The following is a 17,502-nucleotide window of genomic DNA, read 5'->3' as shown; positions in this document are numbered from 1 at the left end:
CCAGTCATTATCGCTTTTTTTTTCTTCCTCCTACCCCACAGTTGATATGCGCACTTATTTGAGGAAGAAATACGAAAAGGGTATACGTGATGATTCTCTTAACTGTGAGGTAATGCTGAAGACGCAGTCAATAAGTCCAGGACTGGGAAAGGCGCAGAAGTCCTTCGCATTTTTCTCTGATTTCGCATATGCCATTCTCCAGCTAAAGTAAAAAAAAACGGCCAGTGTAGCATAAATGTGGTACGACAGGCCTCATTTTTATTATTACCATAAGATGTCATCAAAGCTTTTACATAATTTCAGAAATCGCAAATAGGCCTTTCTACACAACGTTGGGTTGCTCTTCCATTTCCTATGTTGGCGGCCCCTTAGAAGCGAGACGTCCGTCATTTGCCTTCGGGCGCGTTAGGGTTTTCCTTCTTTGGTGTGCCTGCAAATACAGAAAGATCCTTCGTAAGTAGCTCTGTGACCCGACAGAGTAGTGCAACGGAGAACGCAGTAAAATGTTTTTTGAAGCTCAGCCAGACAAATGCACACTTCAAATCTTCAAGCAAATGGGATCCCAAATGCAATACTGTTTTTTTTAACCAAGAAAGTGACGTCATGAAGCGAGCAATTGTGGTCTGGAATTAGCAAGCGTGTTTGTTGTGCTTGCGTGCATGAGCACAGGCCTAATTATGTGCATCTTACGATGCAGGGCATTTTTTTTACTGAAGGACATCACGCTTGTTTGATTGACTACATAAGTTAGGGCGATACTAGCTAAGAAATGTGTTTAAAAAAAGGATTACACGGTGCACTTGCTAAGAGTTCAAATTTATTTGTGTCTTTGCTCGTAGCTGCGCCAGAACCACAGTAGCTTTAAGTTTTAAAGTTAAAGGGTGTTCAGAACATCCACTACCTCTAGCCGCACACTACAACTCTTTAATAAGCAGAAATACTCGTTTATCCACCTGCAAGATATATGTTGATCTTGAAATGCTCTTTTCATAAGTCTTCATTTTCCGACAATATTGGGTCTTCGCCCCCCTTCCCATGCCCTCCTGCACAAAGTTTGCTGCGTGCTGTTCAAGCACGAATGTGAATTCCCTCGGTGCTGCTGCCGCACTTCCCCACTCCGGAATTTAGACGAGTCTCCCCGGTCATCAAATGAGATATGTTCAGGTTTGTTTGTATACGTGGGACACTATACTGTTTAATTTAGTTAGTGTGGCAATGTTTACAAGTTTGTACGGCCGATGGAATGACTATCCTTACTTTGTATAGCTGTCCCCTAATTTGCAATCAGAACGGATGCTTGGCATTTTGGGCCAAGGGGCGGCTTTTTGCTACTACTCGAGTGTAAGTTTAATTTGCGAAAATGTAGAAATGAAATGAGTTAGGCAGGAACCCGGGTTTAAGCTAATGGGCATTCAAACATGACAAACACGGAAATACAATTATGAAATTGTAGAATGCCGTAAAGGAAGCTAAGTTTTCTTTTCAGATTGTTTGAGAATGTATGAGTTTAGAAGCCTACGGCATTATCAGCTTCTTTGCAGATAATGAGAAGTTGCATTAGATTTGAAAATGGCGTCACTGATATGCGTTTGGACATCAACTCTCCTTAATTTTGTAATATGTGAACTCAACTGTATTTCGCAGGTACAACCCCATAATTTAGTAAATTATTAAATGTTAGCCTATTTATTATATAAATAAAATTGGCTGTGGTGTTTGATTATGAACATATAGAATATTTTATCACAGACTCCGCCACAATACAGACGATTGCAGACAATAACCTTTTTCTTCATCGCCTGGCATGAACGAAGTAGCAACGACTCCTGCTGTACATCCAGCAGCAGCCACTCCTAGTCCCAAAGTTAACACCAGCGGTGCAAAGGGACCAGCAACCACAGCTGCTGGGAGCAATACTCCGGCCGCTATGCCCGTCCCGAGCTGGGCAGCCTTTCTGTCCTTGTCACTGATGGTTGGCATATTGCTGCCACCGACTCACTCTGTGTCGCTCCTCTTTCAGGTAACCTCTCTTTCGAAACCTACAAAAGGAATCAAATTAGACTGTTACGCAGTGCAAGCGTCGGAAGGCACTTATTTGGCCTTTGCGTACTACAAGCCAGCGCATAGTTTAAAGAAAAATTGTTGCTTATTTAAAATATTTGTGCAAAGGCAGGTGCACAATGGCGCTTGTTCTTTTGACGTGGATACTTTCGCCGAGACAGTATTGTCATTCGAGATTGCTGGCTAGTGGTTAGCGATCCTGCGCTACCGCGGTTTGAGGTCGTACACTAAGGCTGGGCTTACACTATCGCCATGTTTACAATGGGACGGTTAATGCCAACCGAACAAACTTTCGGGGCACGAAGTCTATTATGTTGAAAGTAGCTATACAATGGCGGCTATCAGACGCCGCGGGAAATCCGCCAAGCAAATACACGCCACACAAAATCCAGCGTCTCGTGTGTCCGTGTATGTTGCAGGGCTAAATTAGGCGCGGCGTCCTCTTTTTCTGGTTTTTCGGGCAGCCATCGACAGACATGTACTAGAAACGAGCAACAGATGAGCATCAGCGGTATATCGCGCTTATCAACTAAATTGGTAAGAGAACAGCGCAGCAGGTGCCGTAGGGACAGGTCTTTGACACACCCGTACAGGCAAACAGACCCCGCAAGTACCGCGAGAAGGCAGCGCCAGGTGTAGAGTATAGCGCCGCAGCTGGCACTCTGGTTACGAAGCCGCCTTCCTAATAAGCAAGAATTCCCGTACACATTTAGGTATATGTATACGCCACGATTTACTATATGAGACGCGGTATAAGCGGGTTATATTGTCAAGCCATTCTACCACTGAAGGTGCTCGTACCTCGTCTTACGCTGTTGACAAACTTATTCTTCGATTTTTTGAGAATGACAGCCCAAAAACAAATGTCATGAAACGGTACACCGACCCCGCGTGCCTTCGTGCTAAATCTTCTAAGACAAAAAAAAAATAAAAAGTGCCAAAGAAGAGCACAAATCTGAAGATAATGCTTCTTTTGGGGCGCGGCCGTCCATTACCTCCGCTATCAGCCCACGCAAAAGGCCGCGTTTCTACCGGAAAGCTCGACCTCGTACAGAGCGTTCGTCGCCAGCGTTTGAGGGTAAATATTACGGTTAAATAAGCTGTAGTTGCCTGGAAGCGTGAGGAGCAGTCAGGGATGTTTTAATGCCATCGGCGTTTCAGTCTTAAAGGCGAAGCTTAAGCGTCCTCCAACATTTAACGCGACTGGGTTAAGTGCTCGGTGTCGCCGAAAATCCGGCGTCGACGTCCCGCGTACAGCGTCGACCATCTTTGAGCGCCAAAATTATTACGAAGCACGCTTACCCAACTACACAGACCCTCCTTGTAGCGCAAAGGCGTTACTGAACTTATTGACTTTTCGAAAATAAAATGCGTCAAAAAATAGCAAAGTATGACTTACACACAACCCACAGGCCTGATAGCGTCGGATTGTAATTTGAATATCAGAGAAAACATAATTTTGTTAGGCGGAAACTCAAAATATACATCTTTGCCAGCGTGTCTAACTTTCATTCAAGGGTGGGCAGAGCTCGCTTCTTTGCACTAACGCCTGCGCACGTTAGAGTCCGCGTTTCTACCGAAAAGCTCGCCTGCGTGGATGGCGTTCGGTGCCAGCGTTTCCCCGTCATCTTTACGGTTACATAAGCTGCAGTTTACGGGAATAGTTAGAAGCAGTCGAAGATCTTTGAATGCTATAAAATTCCACTTTTAAAGGCGAAGCTTAAGCACCCTCGAACTCTTTTTTGACACTTGCCGATATTAGGCATTTCTTCTGAAAGAGAAGACGTCCTAAATAAATATTTTGCTTTTTACAGTTTGCTTTTTACAGTTTACAGTTTTTCCTCATGAGCAACAAATTGAATTTAAACTGGTCCAACGATTGTCTTATCAAAGAATTTATTAGTTTTAGATGTATTTGATTAGTTATAGTGAAGTTCGCTTTTAGCGGAAGCTGTCTCCTAAACATTCCTCTCTTTTTCGCCCAATAACTTTACCCTTGCATGACTGTAGCTGAAAGAATGAGAAGAACGGCCGCTTTCGCATGTTCGCGTACCTCTTCAGCAGCATTGCTATTGTACTACAGGCGAGCAATGATGGATTTTTGACAACATACCCAATCGTGCCATTATGGAAGAAATCTTACCAGTCGTGCTAGTGGCTTGCCGGCCTCCGATGCGGACTGTCTCTGTCTGGTGACACAACTGAGCTCTTTCGTTCTTTATATACGTGAGCGTGTAACTGCGTTTCCGGCCTCACCACCTTTATTCGATAAAAACGATGTCTTTCTTTCTCTCTCTATCTCACTGAATAGATTTGTGAAGCTTTCGATGCGTTATCTAGTGGTTTGTTATCTGCCAGGCGAAGCTTTTTGGATTAATCACGTGGCTTATCAGACGTTCTGAAAACTCTTCTGTGCACATTTCTTTCTGCCTCAACAGTTTTTTCGTCCGCGTTCTACGTGAGTTCCGCATTTCAGTAAAGATAATTTTTTCTTTGGCCAGTTGGCAATAAAGTTCTTGACTGACACAATAAAGTTCTTGACTTTGGCCAGTTGCGTTTATGCACACTATGACCCTATTCTTCATCTGTCCCCGTCCGATTCATCACCCTTCGTTATCTCTAGTTCGGAGATAACATTGCCGGTCTCTGCTTTAGGTAGTTAATGCATGATCAGTAAAACAAGTTCTTTCTTTAGAAACAGATATTGTGCGCTTCTTGTATGAAGTTCACGCAGAACTTTCACGTAAGAAGGTTTACATTACGTACGCTCTCATAAGGTTATAGCGGCTTTCGAAACCTGTGTCTTGCTCTCCGAAGTGTAACGCGCGCTGTTCGTTGTACGTGAGCCCTTGCGTAACTAGCGAGAATGACTTGTGTGTTCCCATAAGACGTTTTACGAAAAGGTAAATTAACTAAAATCAACAGAAATTGCCACAACCCAGAAAAACGCACTTCACCACCACAGACCACATATTTGCCATGATATGAGAGCGCTGAAAGAGTGATTATACGAGACACCAACAGTTTTTATTAACGCGCAAGCATTTAGTGGCTATTGAGTGTCCGGGCGCAGTCCGTGGTGGACGCAGGGAAGCGATGATCACCGGCGAGGGGAGCAAGCAAAGGGGGCGCCATGCCAGTAGGGCGTCGCGAGTGGGCGCGGGGGAGAGCGCTGACCTGCGCGTGAGGGGGCGCGCACATAGACCTTGCAGCCATATGGCTGTGATTGCACCCCATGCTCGCGGCCAAGGCAGCGTCCGTTAGCAGAACTGTTCAGACAACAGCAGCAGAGGCAGGCAGATATGCTTTCGCCTGTCGCGATAGACTTTTATTGGGGGCCTTCCTTTTTAAATGAGCCACACATAATTATTTGCGGCCGATGTGGTTGAGTTGCAGAAGGGTTCTGATCTGTTAGCTCCACTGATTCTAAAACAGCGCCCCCCCCCCCCTGATAATGCCAAAAACGGTGTGCTGAAGAAATTGCTGACAGAGACAGATGGAATGGCAGCAATAACACGGGCTTCATTGTTTAAACGTTGGGCCGGGGGCGGCTTGCATGAACATTTAGTAACGCAAAAAATAACGAATTTCGGACGCGTTCCCAATTGTTCCGTAGACAACGTCTAGTCCCCACGCCAATGCATTCTTAAATTTGGTATTATTTCCTTTAAAGGTTCGTGGAAACCACCACTGGACTGATTGCCCTAAAACACCAAGCCAGCTCGTTTCTTCAAAGCCACCTTTCACGCAAGAGGCTAGAGGAACACAAGCCGACCGCCGCAGTATTTCTTGTTTGCCAACCATTTTATACGAAAGCGATTCGAGAGGTCCGATATCTCTAAATGGTTTTCTGTAAACCCTCAAAAGTCTTGTTATTGCCTATTTAGAGTACGCCATGAAAGTGCTGCAAAGCGGGCTCTGATGTGTGTCATTCCAGAGGGAGCCGAGTGCTTTGTGAGTGCCGGCAACAGATTGCCATGCGCTAATGTGATCGTATAATGGCACAAAATCCCAAACTTTCATATACGGGTGGTGGCTACGGCCCCAAATTTGACCCGCTACACCATTCTAAGGAAAAGGACTCCTGTAGTTATTGAATCGCGAAGTCGAATTTCCATTGAGTACACGGACGTATCTAACGAAAGGATTGTCTGTGCACCATGCTTCGGAGCCATCAGAGTTTCGTTGCATTACGAGCAGTGCCTCAAGAAAGTTGCTGTTTTGTTTGAACACTTGACATAGAAGTGTAGCGATGCTATCGGTTATATTGGGGCAATTGCAGCACCTTTTCTGTATACTTTATAGCCTCACGTTGAGCAGCAGTCTTTATTGATATTGCACATGGACGCCCTGCCACCTTCCCTCCATTTTCTCATCTCATATAGATTACCATGGCTGAAAATACAGTCAAATAGCGTTAGGGGAAATCTTACAGATCATCACTCTTCTAAATATAGATTTCAATATATTTATTTAGGTCCTAGCAAGTAGATACCTGACAGTAATTATGAAGCTTGTAGGCAGCCGTCATACATACACAAGTGAAGGGCGTAGTTTATTTGTATTCACATGGCGCAAACTCGACTAAAATGTCGAGATGCTAAGAGTGACATGATTGCAAAATTTGAGATCAATTTTCAGAGCAAAAAAAAAAAAAAGAACGCTCGATCGCACCCCCAGGATGTTTTGTTTCTTTGGATGAAATATGTTAAAGTTAGCAGCGTGATGCGGAAGCGAGGTAAAACAGTACGCAGTGGTTTTAAACAAAGTTGTGGATTGGCCCCCCATTTCTCTCACACTCCATTTCGGAGAGTGAAAAACCCTATAATTTCACGCCTTTAACTCTTCGTAACTGTCAGAGTTGATCAAAGATGACCATTCCCAATCCTGATCAATTCGATTTTCGGATTCCAGTAAATGAAAAGCATTTATTCTAAGGATATATATTTTCGGTTGCTTCGCTAGAAACTAAATATGTATTTTGGAAGTCCTAGCAACCTTATAAATAATGATACGCACTATTTTTAAGCAGAAGACCAAACATGCTTGTTCGCCTGGTAACCCTGCAGGGCGCTGTTGTGGTATCATAGCTGCGGTTTATGAAAGATATCGTTTCTCAATTTCTGTTTCAAACTAAAAACGTTTTGCCAATGTGCCGTGAGAAATTTAATAATATCCCTTTAAAGAACCATGGTGTGAACACCCGGATCGCAGAGCACTTGCTTGTTCCGCGTAAAGCAAATGCCTGGACAATACAGTACCTATATTTTAGAACTTGTATTTCACCAGCACATATGCAAGATGAGTACTTCCCATTTTTATTAAAGAAATTAGGTTATATTTTTTGTTATCACGAACCAAACCACAGTATCATTACGAGAAACGTTACTTTTCTCCGAAGTGTTTTGATTGTACGTGGAAATGTTGTGTTGCTCCTCAGTTTGCGTCAGCAAACACAGATTATGCTCTGGCTTAGAGGTCTCGAATATATGAGGCGTTGGTAAAGTTCATTCCGAATTTGCGACCAAGGTACCTACAAAATATGCAAATTTTGAGTGACAGCTCAGCATGGGAAATTTTTCGAGCTCCGTAATATAGTTGATCATTGGAAACCAGTTTCGCGTAAAAAATAACCCCGAGAATTGGTTAAAAATGGTAACTGCAGGGTTGCCGTTCCTGCCTGTACCTTGCATTATGCATTCGTGAGCTTGCCGTCGTTGCCACCATCGCGTCATGGCCATGCGAGGCCCTCTCACCATCTTTAGTTTCGTTTCGCGATATGCCTTTGGAAGGCAACTATTGACGCGACGCAGCAACTGGAGGCCGAACTCATGTCCACGCATGTGAATCAAATTTCGATAGGCTTCCATCGAGCACCTCAGAAGGTCGAATCACTTAAATGGCGCTATTTGAAGAAGGTTTCTTCTTCCGTCAACTATATCTGAAACTCGCAGCGAAGCCACTCAATGTATTCTCGTCTTTCTCTTCACAAGGCGCAGGTGACAGGTTTCTGATGGAATGTGTATTTGGCATGTTCAATTGCTCCGCGCATGACATCTTCTGAAATATTTTAGTGGGATGGGCTCAAATGAGTTCCCAATGGTGAGCGTAACTCCTCGCCTGTATATAACAAAAAAGTAACAAACTTAGTCCTAGCTCAGTGAAGTACACACAATTTGGAAACTAGCGTACCGTTTCCTACTGAGAAAAATATTTAACTTTAGACAGAGTCTGCGCCCTTACATTAGTGCGGGCGTGTGACAGAGGAAATAGGTTGACAGGAAGGACGGACCATGGGTAGCCGTGAGGTCGTGGATAGACTCGGACAATAGATCAGGATATGTATAGTCGGATACAACTTTAGAAAAAAGGGGGCGTTTACTCCTCCGAGGCGGGTGCACCAATGGGCGCGCATTCTGGACCGACGTCATGCGCCGGATGGCCGGTGACTTCGCCGCTTCGGTCATCTGGGCGGGGCCTCCCCTTTTTTCTAAAGTTGTATCCGACTATAGAGTAGTGGAGAAGGCACTCAACTGAGTTTGTAGATATTCACCTTTATTTCAGATGTTCATAATTACCGGACTGCCTCGAGAGCAGAAAACCACTATCTGGAACGTAGTCTAACATAGTATCATTCCACGTACATTTTCTGAAACTCAGCATTATACCCACTTAGTAAACACAGCGATTGTTCCAGTTAGAGTTCATTCCTCTTGCAACGCTCCGTGTGAACCAGACTGCGATGAAAGGACGCGCCCTACAGGACGAAAATGTGCTTTCTTCCCCCTGCCTGGTGTGTCTTTCCCTGCAAGAAGTAGTCACTATCTCTCGGCGCATTACAAGGTGAATGATACCCGTTACTACACTTACGTTTCGGAGCAGGAGAATTCGAGCATATCGAGTGTTGCAGCCAAACATTCAAAGAAACTGTCCTATCCTATCTCAAAGTACATGTACGAACTGATCTAAATGTAGCATGTTCCCGAACTTGCCGGGGTACTTGAACATGACTGGGATCGTAACATTATGCCCCTAGAAATATGCGAGTCCGCCAGATGATCGTATCATTATATTCAATGACCGCCGCGTGTATTTCTAGCGATTGCGACCACCGGAACTTGTCATTAAAACGTGCCAATATGCGGGGGAGCTGCAGGCGGCGAACATTTTTATAGGCAACTCAGTGTTTCTACGTGGAGTCCCTGTAATGCCAATGAAAGAACGGCCCAGTCATTACCTCTTGAAAAGCCATTTTGCAAAATATCAAATGATCTGAAATATGCACTCGTCGAGATGTTGCGTTTAAAAAAGAACAGAAAAAAAACTACAGTATTTTAGAAATAGGTTTCCTAGATGTGAAGACCACCTAGTAACGTCGGCATTTACGCTATATGAAAATGTGTTATTACAACTGTTCAATCCTCCAGTGGACGAAGCATGTCTGTGAAGTTGAGCCACGCTTCTCCCATGGTAGAATGCCAAAATCTTTAGTGGTTGCGATACTCTCATCGAGAAGAGATGCGCTGAACACCTATGTGATCCTTATTTATCATCATCGTTTTGAACCCCCCGCTTACTCCAATGTGAAAATAACGCTCTCAGAAAGAAAGGCAACTGAGGGCAGGAGCTCGACAGTCGTTTTTTTTTCCTGATTGAATCAGCACTGCTTTCACTATCTCTGCGCCAGTTTGCGTGTTCCCTGTTTTACGAGGTTCAACGACAAGGCGCTTTTGAGCGACATCAGAGGGAACTGCTTCTAACTGAGAGGCGTGTTTTTCTGGTTTTCCTTCGTTGTTGGGGGCTTCTCTGACGTGTCGTCTGGTCGGAATACTCACGGCGTCAAGCTGAAGTCAGAAATCCTTCGCGCTCCCAGACGAAAGGGCGCAGAAACGTCGTCACATGCGTGAAGAGCTGCGTGAGTGGTTGTGTCATCATCCAGTGACGTAGGAAGTGAGTGGTATGAGCGATAACAGACACCGCGGAAGAAAACATAACATGTGTGTGACTTCGTGCTTAATTTTGCCGTATGAGTGTCAGCACGATATGGGGAATCGGTGTACTTACGACAAATTGTGACACCTGAGCAGCTTGCGTAGCTGGACATTCTTGTCAACTGTATTATTTCAGAGGCATATGAATGCAGGCGAAAATGTCATTATACTAATTTCTGTTGATTATTATTGCGAGTCCGCTAGGGGAGCTGGCGAGAGGGCGGGGGGGAGGAGTGGAATTGGGATAGCAGGATGTGGGCAGACTGTGGGCAGGCTGAAGCTCTGCATAAACAAGGAATATTGCAGTTCCGTCAAAGGAATCCGCTAGATCAATAAAAGCGGACAAATTCGATATCTCAACCTATAGCTTATGTGACTCTAGTTGTGTACAAGGATTCTGCAAGAGCAGTATATTTTTATTACGAAATTTTTTGACATTCATATGTAACTTATCAATTTTGTCCGCATTAGATCCACTATTAGACGCAATTCGCAGAATTGTGACATCATTCTTCATTGCTGACTCACAGAGTTGTAAACTTCATACAATACCATTCTGAGAATTCCAATTCCAATACCATTCTGAGAATTCCAAGCGCACCGTTTCTATTAATCCTAGCGATAAGGAGTGAACGTTGGTATCTTGGATGTACTGAGATATGGGAAGGTCATGCGACAGCGCCTAATTCAGTGACAGGCTCTTGACGGCCTCGTGCTTTTCCCAGAAAGCAGGGAAGTTCATTTCCGGCGCCTAATTAGTTCTGTTATCCCAAGATGAATGCGAGATAGGGGCACGTTGACAAGAATACGTGACAAGGTCAGTGCAGCGCGAAATGACAGTTACGACCAGAAAGACAGTTATGTTCGCGTCGCACTGTTTAACGTACGGAATCCAGCGGCTGACCGCTGTGAGTTTTCAATTTTGATAGAACGCCATACGTTCACCCTTACTATAGAGTAGGCAGCAAAAGCGGTATGCTTCGTTATTTGGGTTCAGGGCCACTCGCCACGTTTCACAGGTTTATCGCATTCAAGCAACTGCACAGTGACATTCTAGTAGCACTCATCGCGAAAAGGTCGTTGAGGCACCCACTCTCCCCTCTTGCTTGCCGCGATGACCAATGTAGATGAACTGCAACCATGGATGTTGCTGTTGGTTGCAACCATGGATGTTGGTGGATGTAGATCAACTGCAACCATGGAAGCGTTCATGAAAAATAACATTTCCCTTAGACGTTGGACGTACGGATCAACCCAGAGTACACATACGTCACCTGAGACTGTCACACTAAACAAAACAACGACTCATCGAGAATTATTCAGCAGGAATTGCTCCAAATCGTTATATATAACCGTGCAATTCATGAATAAGTTGTGTATGCAAACTAATAAGATGGCCTGAAGCTCTTAAACTAGGGTGACAGATTTAAAAGAATTTCCCGCTCGATTTTGACATCAAATAAATAGAAAGTGCGCGTTAAAATACCAAAGCGTCTAGCGCCGTGCTGACTCATGTTATTTTTCAGGTTCTTTAACAATCACAGACTAAAATTTATTACCAGTGGTAAACTACTCAGGTATTCAACAAAATTACGCCATGAAGCTTATTCCATCGCCATAACATCTTTCAACATTCGATTGCTTCGAGCTCCACCAAATGTGATCTACCCCACTGGCTGCTCAAGACACACAATCAGCTTATTGGCAGCTCAGTATCAAGGTAAAACATGGTGTACTGTCTTTTTTACGCGCATCAACTATGGCGCTAAATTCAACAAGCGCGATAACTACATTCCGTATAGTAGAAGCGGGAACAAGAGCGCGTTTTCCAATCATGAAAACGACAAATCGATACTATGTCCGAGACGTCTGCGCTACCTGCAGCCGGTTGGTACTACGATATGCGCTCACCCAGTCGTGAGCTATTGATGGCAAACATCTCTGCTAAAACTTACCGTTCAGTGTAGTTGCCATTTGTTGGGCGTGATGGTAAACTGAAAGCATATTTAGCGCCAGCAAACTTGGATGGAAGAGAGACGACACCACAATGCGCTAACTAAGCAAGTTTCGGTCGTAGAGGGGCTGCTAAAAAGGTGCATGTGAGATAGCACAATTCGAGACGCGGCCAATCAACAGACAGAACGCAGAACGAAGGTAGTGGCAGTGCCCTACCAGCATAGAATGGCACATAATCTTAAGAAAATGGCTTGCCGGGTAGGCAGAAAAGTGATATTTTCAGCACCAGAAAAGCTGGCAAAAATGTGTCGATTAACGGACCCGTATCGTAAGCGAGCTGCCGGATGCTACTCGAATCATCGAAAAGCACCAGTGGGTTGCGTGGAAGCTGTTGTACATGATCTTCCGCTGTCCTGTAGGAAAAATACATCGGACTGAGAGAGAGATGTCTTAATGTCCGATTACGGGAACATAACCTAAACCTGAAAAATAGGCAATACGGTCATCTGTCAACTCACTGTCAAGAATGCAGCTGCGCGCCGGTGTATGGATCCTGCCGGGTTCTTGCGAAGCACAAAGATAAAGATGTGCGAGAGATTATTGAGGCTCAGGCTATCTGGCGGAATAGTGATACGTGTGTTAGTGCACCTTCGGTAGACTTGTTAGGTAAGGAGACGGCTTTTTTGGATGGCTAAGATTTGGATGAGGTGGCGCCACTTTGCATGGGTTATATAGGTGTATTTCCTGAAAATCAAGTTATTGAGGTTAGCACATTGTGGTGTGGTCTACCTTCCGTCCTCGCTTGCTGGCGCTAAATATGCTTTCAGTGTAGTTGACGTGTGATGCCACAAAGAATACACGCATACACAGACACCAAGGTTCAGGCAGACACCGCACACCACTACCACCGTTTCCTGGCGTTCTGGCCCACTCCTTGAGAATTCAGATGGACGTGGACAGATGGCGCCCTGCCATTGCGCATGCGCAGGAGCTCCGGGCGCAGAGGGCGTGCGTGATCCGACAAGCCCGAGCGCCTTTTCTTTTTTCTTTTTTTTGTATCTTTCTCTCTGTCTGCGCGCCATGCGTGCGGAACGGGTTGCTTTTCTTTTCCATTTTCCTTTTTTTTCATGGATAATGAAAATGCGCTGGCAAGTAGTGTTACAAACGCTATGGGTTATATTATGAAACTGGAACTCACACATGGATGAATGCGCTGTTTGTAACAGCTGTTACAGGACCCTTGAGGCGCTTGCATTATCGCCAGCGACGATCAGTATTACAGCGTATTTGTAGCATATCTTCCAGCGAACCGCCACATGTGATACCTGCACATATGTTAGTGCAAATTTTCTGTCAGAGCAATCAGTACAACAATGAGGTACAGCAATGCGAGGCCGCGCAGGCATACCGTCTGCGAAATACTGCGCGGTCTCAGAGAATTTAGCACATACTTTATGTGAATGAGAATGATGAGATTATAGTGCAAGGTATCAGTCAACGAAAAATAATCCTATGTTGGTGATGCAGCCGCGATATAAGGACAACGAAAACGGTATCTGAGAATTGGACGGCACACAACGCGCACACTACACGCGTGACATCGGTTCACCGCACACTCGCAAAGTCTGCGTTCTCAGCTATACACATTACGAGTCTGTGTTGTTAGCTTGATGCCTGTTTGGAATCCGCTTGAAGCTATAGTTTGCGTCGATAACAACTATTAACGCGATTGGATCGGCGTTTTGTATTCTTTATTTTACTGCCGCTAAAGTGATGCTATGACAAATGTGAAGACTACCTGGGGATTGCCGAGAGGGACTACGTAGATCAAATAATGTAGTCAACAAATGTGAAGGCATACATGATCGGTATACTAAAGTCTACAAATAGGCTCTACAGCAATCTCAGCAGTACACAACTTCAGTGGTTTATATCAAACGTAGCTCCATATTATACACCGGTACCTGCGCTTCGTCACACCATACACGGGTTGGCCAGAGATTAACGACTTTTGTCTATAGTAAATCTACAGACGACATATAAACCTGAAGCAATAAGAATTGTACAGTGTCGGCTGTTTTCTAGTTGATCTCACGCCTTACCACGATCTGCATACGGGCTGTTCATGCCAGTTAACATTACCTTTGGTGACGTCGCACCCTATGGCCTTCACAGGCAGGGATATAGGGCCAGGTGGCTGTCCATGATGATGACGTCCTCGTCTGTTTCTATGATCTTTGTGGCTGAGCCCACTGCATCGCGGAGCTCCACCGTCCAGGTTTCGATATCAGTGATGTCTTGTGGTGTGGTGAGGCGTCCCTTACCAAATCCCTCCTAGTCCGTCCACTTGCGTATAATGGCATTGCTCCGTAATTGGTTGGGTATCGTTTTTCGAGGATGTAGTGGTCACTGCCCAGGTCGACACCCGTGTTGTGCCATGTTACCTTGCCCATGTGGTCATTTTTGATGAATGTAGGAACCGCTTATCGCAGCTCTTTATATGCTATAAAGCTTTTGTTTGGCGCTTGTGCTGTTCATGCAGGGGAGGCCCACACACCAGCTTCGTCACAGGGGAATTATTTTTAATTTCACTTGAATTTGTGACTACAGACTTGATACGAAACCTGATAGTGGCTTCATGGATGGCATTTGCGAATGTTTATCATCAGAGTGTTCAACTTGCTTTCACCATTGCGCATCACTTTTGCTATGCACGCTAGAGCCCCTTAGCTCAGGCCGACCTCTCTGCCACCCGCCGTGGTTGCTCAGTGGCTATGGTGTTGGGCTGCTGAGCACGAGGTCGCGGGATCGAATCCCGGCCATGGCGGCCGCATTTCGATGGGGGCGAAATGCGAAAACACCCGTGTGCTTAGATTTAGGTGCACGTTAAAGAACCCCAGGTGGTCAAAATTTCCGGAGTCCTCCACTACGGCGTGCCTCATAATCAGAAAGTGGTTTTGGCACGTAAAACCCCAAATATTATTATTAATATTATTATTACCTCTCTGCCTTCTTTCAATTAAATTATCTCTCTTTCTTTGATGAATGTAAGGTCTGGTGTGGCCGAGACCACGAGTACGGGGCTCGGCTCCTGCAGCTTGGCGTTCATAACACCCTAGAAGGAATATGCGAGGCTCAACTCATTGCGCAAATGGAGCGCCTCTCTACCACCAAGACGGGCCGCAGTATACTGGCGTCCATGGGTTACAACCTCCAAGCTTCCAGCCGGCATCCGTGCGAGATCACAAAGGAGGCGCGTGCCCACATTTACGTGTACCCCATCCCGAAGAACATGCACCCAGAGAACAACCAAGAATGGCGACAGGTGCGGGCCAAAGTCCTCACCGAACAACAAGCCCAAGACCCGCACTCCCGGTGCGTGGACGCAGTGGAATACAAGCGGGAAGGCTTCGCGGCAGTGGTCGTTGCGGCGGCTACCGGCACCAAGACAACGGCAGCGAGCGTGCGGTGCACGAACGCCACAGGCGCTGAGGAGGTTGCCATCGCTCTGGTGATCACCGAGGCCGAGTCTCGCATCGTACACAGCGACTCGAGGAACGCCATGCGCAACTTTGTCAAGGGCCGAATATGCACGCCGGCGGCCACCATCATCGGCAAGCTCCAACTGCAAGACCACGGCAGCACCGTCCGTATCAAGTGGTTCCCGGCGCGCGCCGGCCAGTGTGCATCCTCACCAAACCACAACGAGACGGCCCATTCGGCGGCACGAGCGCTTACCTTCCGCGCCCCCGAGAGTGACCGTTCTGTGTGGTGGTTCGAAACCAATGACAGATTGACCAGTTATGCCGAAGTAACCAAGTGTTACCGCTCAGGTCATCGGAAATTGCCGCCTCCCCACTTGGCACCCAGTCGGGAGGAGGCCGTAATCCTAAGGCAAATAGAGACCGCGTCACTTTTCGCCCCCGCAATGCTGCACGTGCTTCACCCAGAGCTATATCCGAGTGGGCTGTGCGGTGTTTGTGCAGCGGGTCCGGTGGACCAATGGCACATCATGTGGGACTGTGCCATGTTCCCGACGGCAGCTACCTCTAGGACTTACCCGCCCGAACTTCAAGGCGCACTGCAATCTGCAGACAAGGACACACAACTATGGGCCGTCCAGCAGGCCCGGGGTGCGCTAGAAAAGCACAAGCCTCATGACCCACTATGAACGGGCCCAACAGGGGCAGTGCAGAGTAGGGTATAAACCCGGGTCAACGCTTGGCCCACGTCATGACGCGTTAAACCGTCGGTTGTCGGCACTTTATTAAAGTTGTTCCTATCCTATAGGAAACCCTTACAAAAATTTTCATGTGTTTCTTTAGAAAGTCTTTTGAATTTTTTCATTACAACTTGACACAATCTCGGAGGTACACGTGTGCAGTGTGTGATGCTTCCGTGAGCTTTCTAACTATGTCCGTCACACAGCAACAAACATACGATGATTTTTTTTAATTTTACCACCTAAGCGCAGGTTACGCTTATGTGTTCCGTACCTTGCTTTCGTGGCGGTGTGCTTATAGTGTGCGGATCGCGCTCATGTCGTCCGTGCCTTCTCTGTGCATAGTGTGACCCCCGAAGATTCCTCGAACAAAAAAAAAAAACTTGACGTTTCTGCAGCGTGCATTTGTCGCATTTGAGTGGTGTGTGCCGGAAAATTGCTGCGACGTTCGATGTGTTCCCGTCCCGATTGCTGCAGTCACTGCATTCTAGCAAATAGATATGACGTGGCTGCTAACGCCCACTTTTACTTAGTGTTTCTTGCCTATCTTTGTGATTTACCTGCATATGCGATAGAAACCATAATGCGCGCTTCCATTGTATTACTTTGGTATTTCTCATTTCGGTTAATGTCTCGTCCACCTTCGTCTATGAGCGTCTTTTTAACAATGCTCTTGATCGATATTATGAGACATCCGAAATGGCGTTGAAATAATCAGGTTTTTATACCTCGAACAGTGCGTGAGTAGTAATGTTACATGAATTTGGTGATACAGCTATGTACATCGAATTTAATAACTAAATATCTAAACGTCTTGAGGTGCGTAAATCTAACTACGATGTGTCAATATCTCAGTACGCTCTCAGTGCTGTGGGCCCACAAGTTCTGAGACAGCACATATTTGCCGGCAAATATCATCAACGGCAATCAATTGTCCATCAACGCCAAATGCAATTGCCGAATTCACTCTGAAGTAATGGACATCACTTTTTCATATCATTTGTTCCATGTACGACATTTCCCATGGGTGCACTGTTGTCTTCCCAAGTTCGAAGGACACTCTGAGATATTATTCAACAGTATTCAACACCTTCAGTTGAATGTTTATAGAGTGCAAATATAGAGCCGTATACAGGCCGCACTTTAGCTTCTTTATATGTCCCATATACATTTATTTATAGAATTCAGTAAATATGTCATATGACGGCACATTTTTAGAATCGAAATGGAGAGCCAGTATAAAGACAGGCTGCATTAGAAATTCTGAAAACG

At 45.6% G+C, this 17,502-nt stretch overlaps 1 protein-coding gene across 2 annotated transcripts in view; it reads right to left on the bottom strand.

Annotated features, from left to right (window-relative positions):
* Positions 1 to 260: 260 nt before the first annotated feature.
* Positions 261 to 17,502, bottom strand: part of LOC135911854 (uncharacterized) — a 53,357-nt gene continuing 36,115 nt past the window's right edge. Inside the window, exons 1-3 of one of the 2 annotated variants that reach the window (XR_010567475.1) lie at positions 4,205 to 4,270; positions 1,785 to 2,039; positions 261 to 430 (exon numbers count right to left, since the gene is read on the bottom strand). Coding sequence is in view for 1 of the 2 variants with exons in the window: in XM_065444187.1 (XP_065300259.1) it covers positions 387 to 430 (44 nt within the window). In the remaining variant the exon portion in view is untranslated. Of the gene's footprint in view, positions 431 to 1,784; positions 2,040 to 4,204; positions 4,271 to 17,502 lie in introns of those variants that run through there. The other variant, XM_065444187.1, reaches the window with a different exon arrangement.

This window comes from Dermacentor albipictus, chromosome 10 (assembly GCF_038994185.2).
Source record: "Dermacentor albipictus isolate Rhodes 1998 colony chromosome 10, USDA_Dalb.pri_finalv2, whole genome shotgun sequence".
NCBI classification, from domain to species: domain Eukaryota; kingdom Metazoa; phylum Arthropoda; class Arachnida; order Ixodida; family Ixodidae; genus Dermacentor; species Dermacentor albipictus.
Note: the sequence above shows the minus strand (reverse complement) of the source record. Positions and strands in the feature narration are given on the sequence as shown.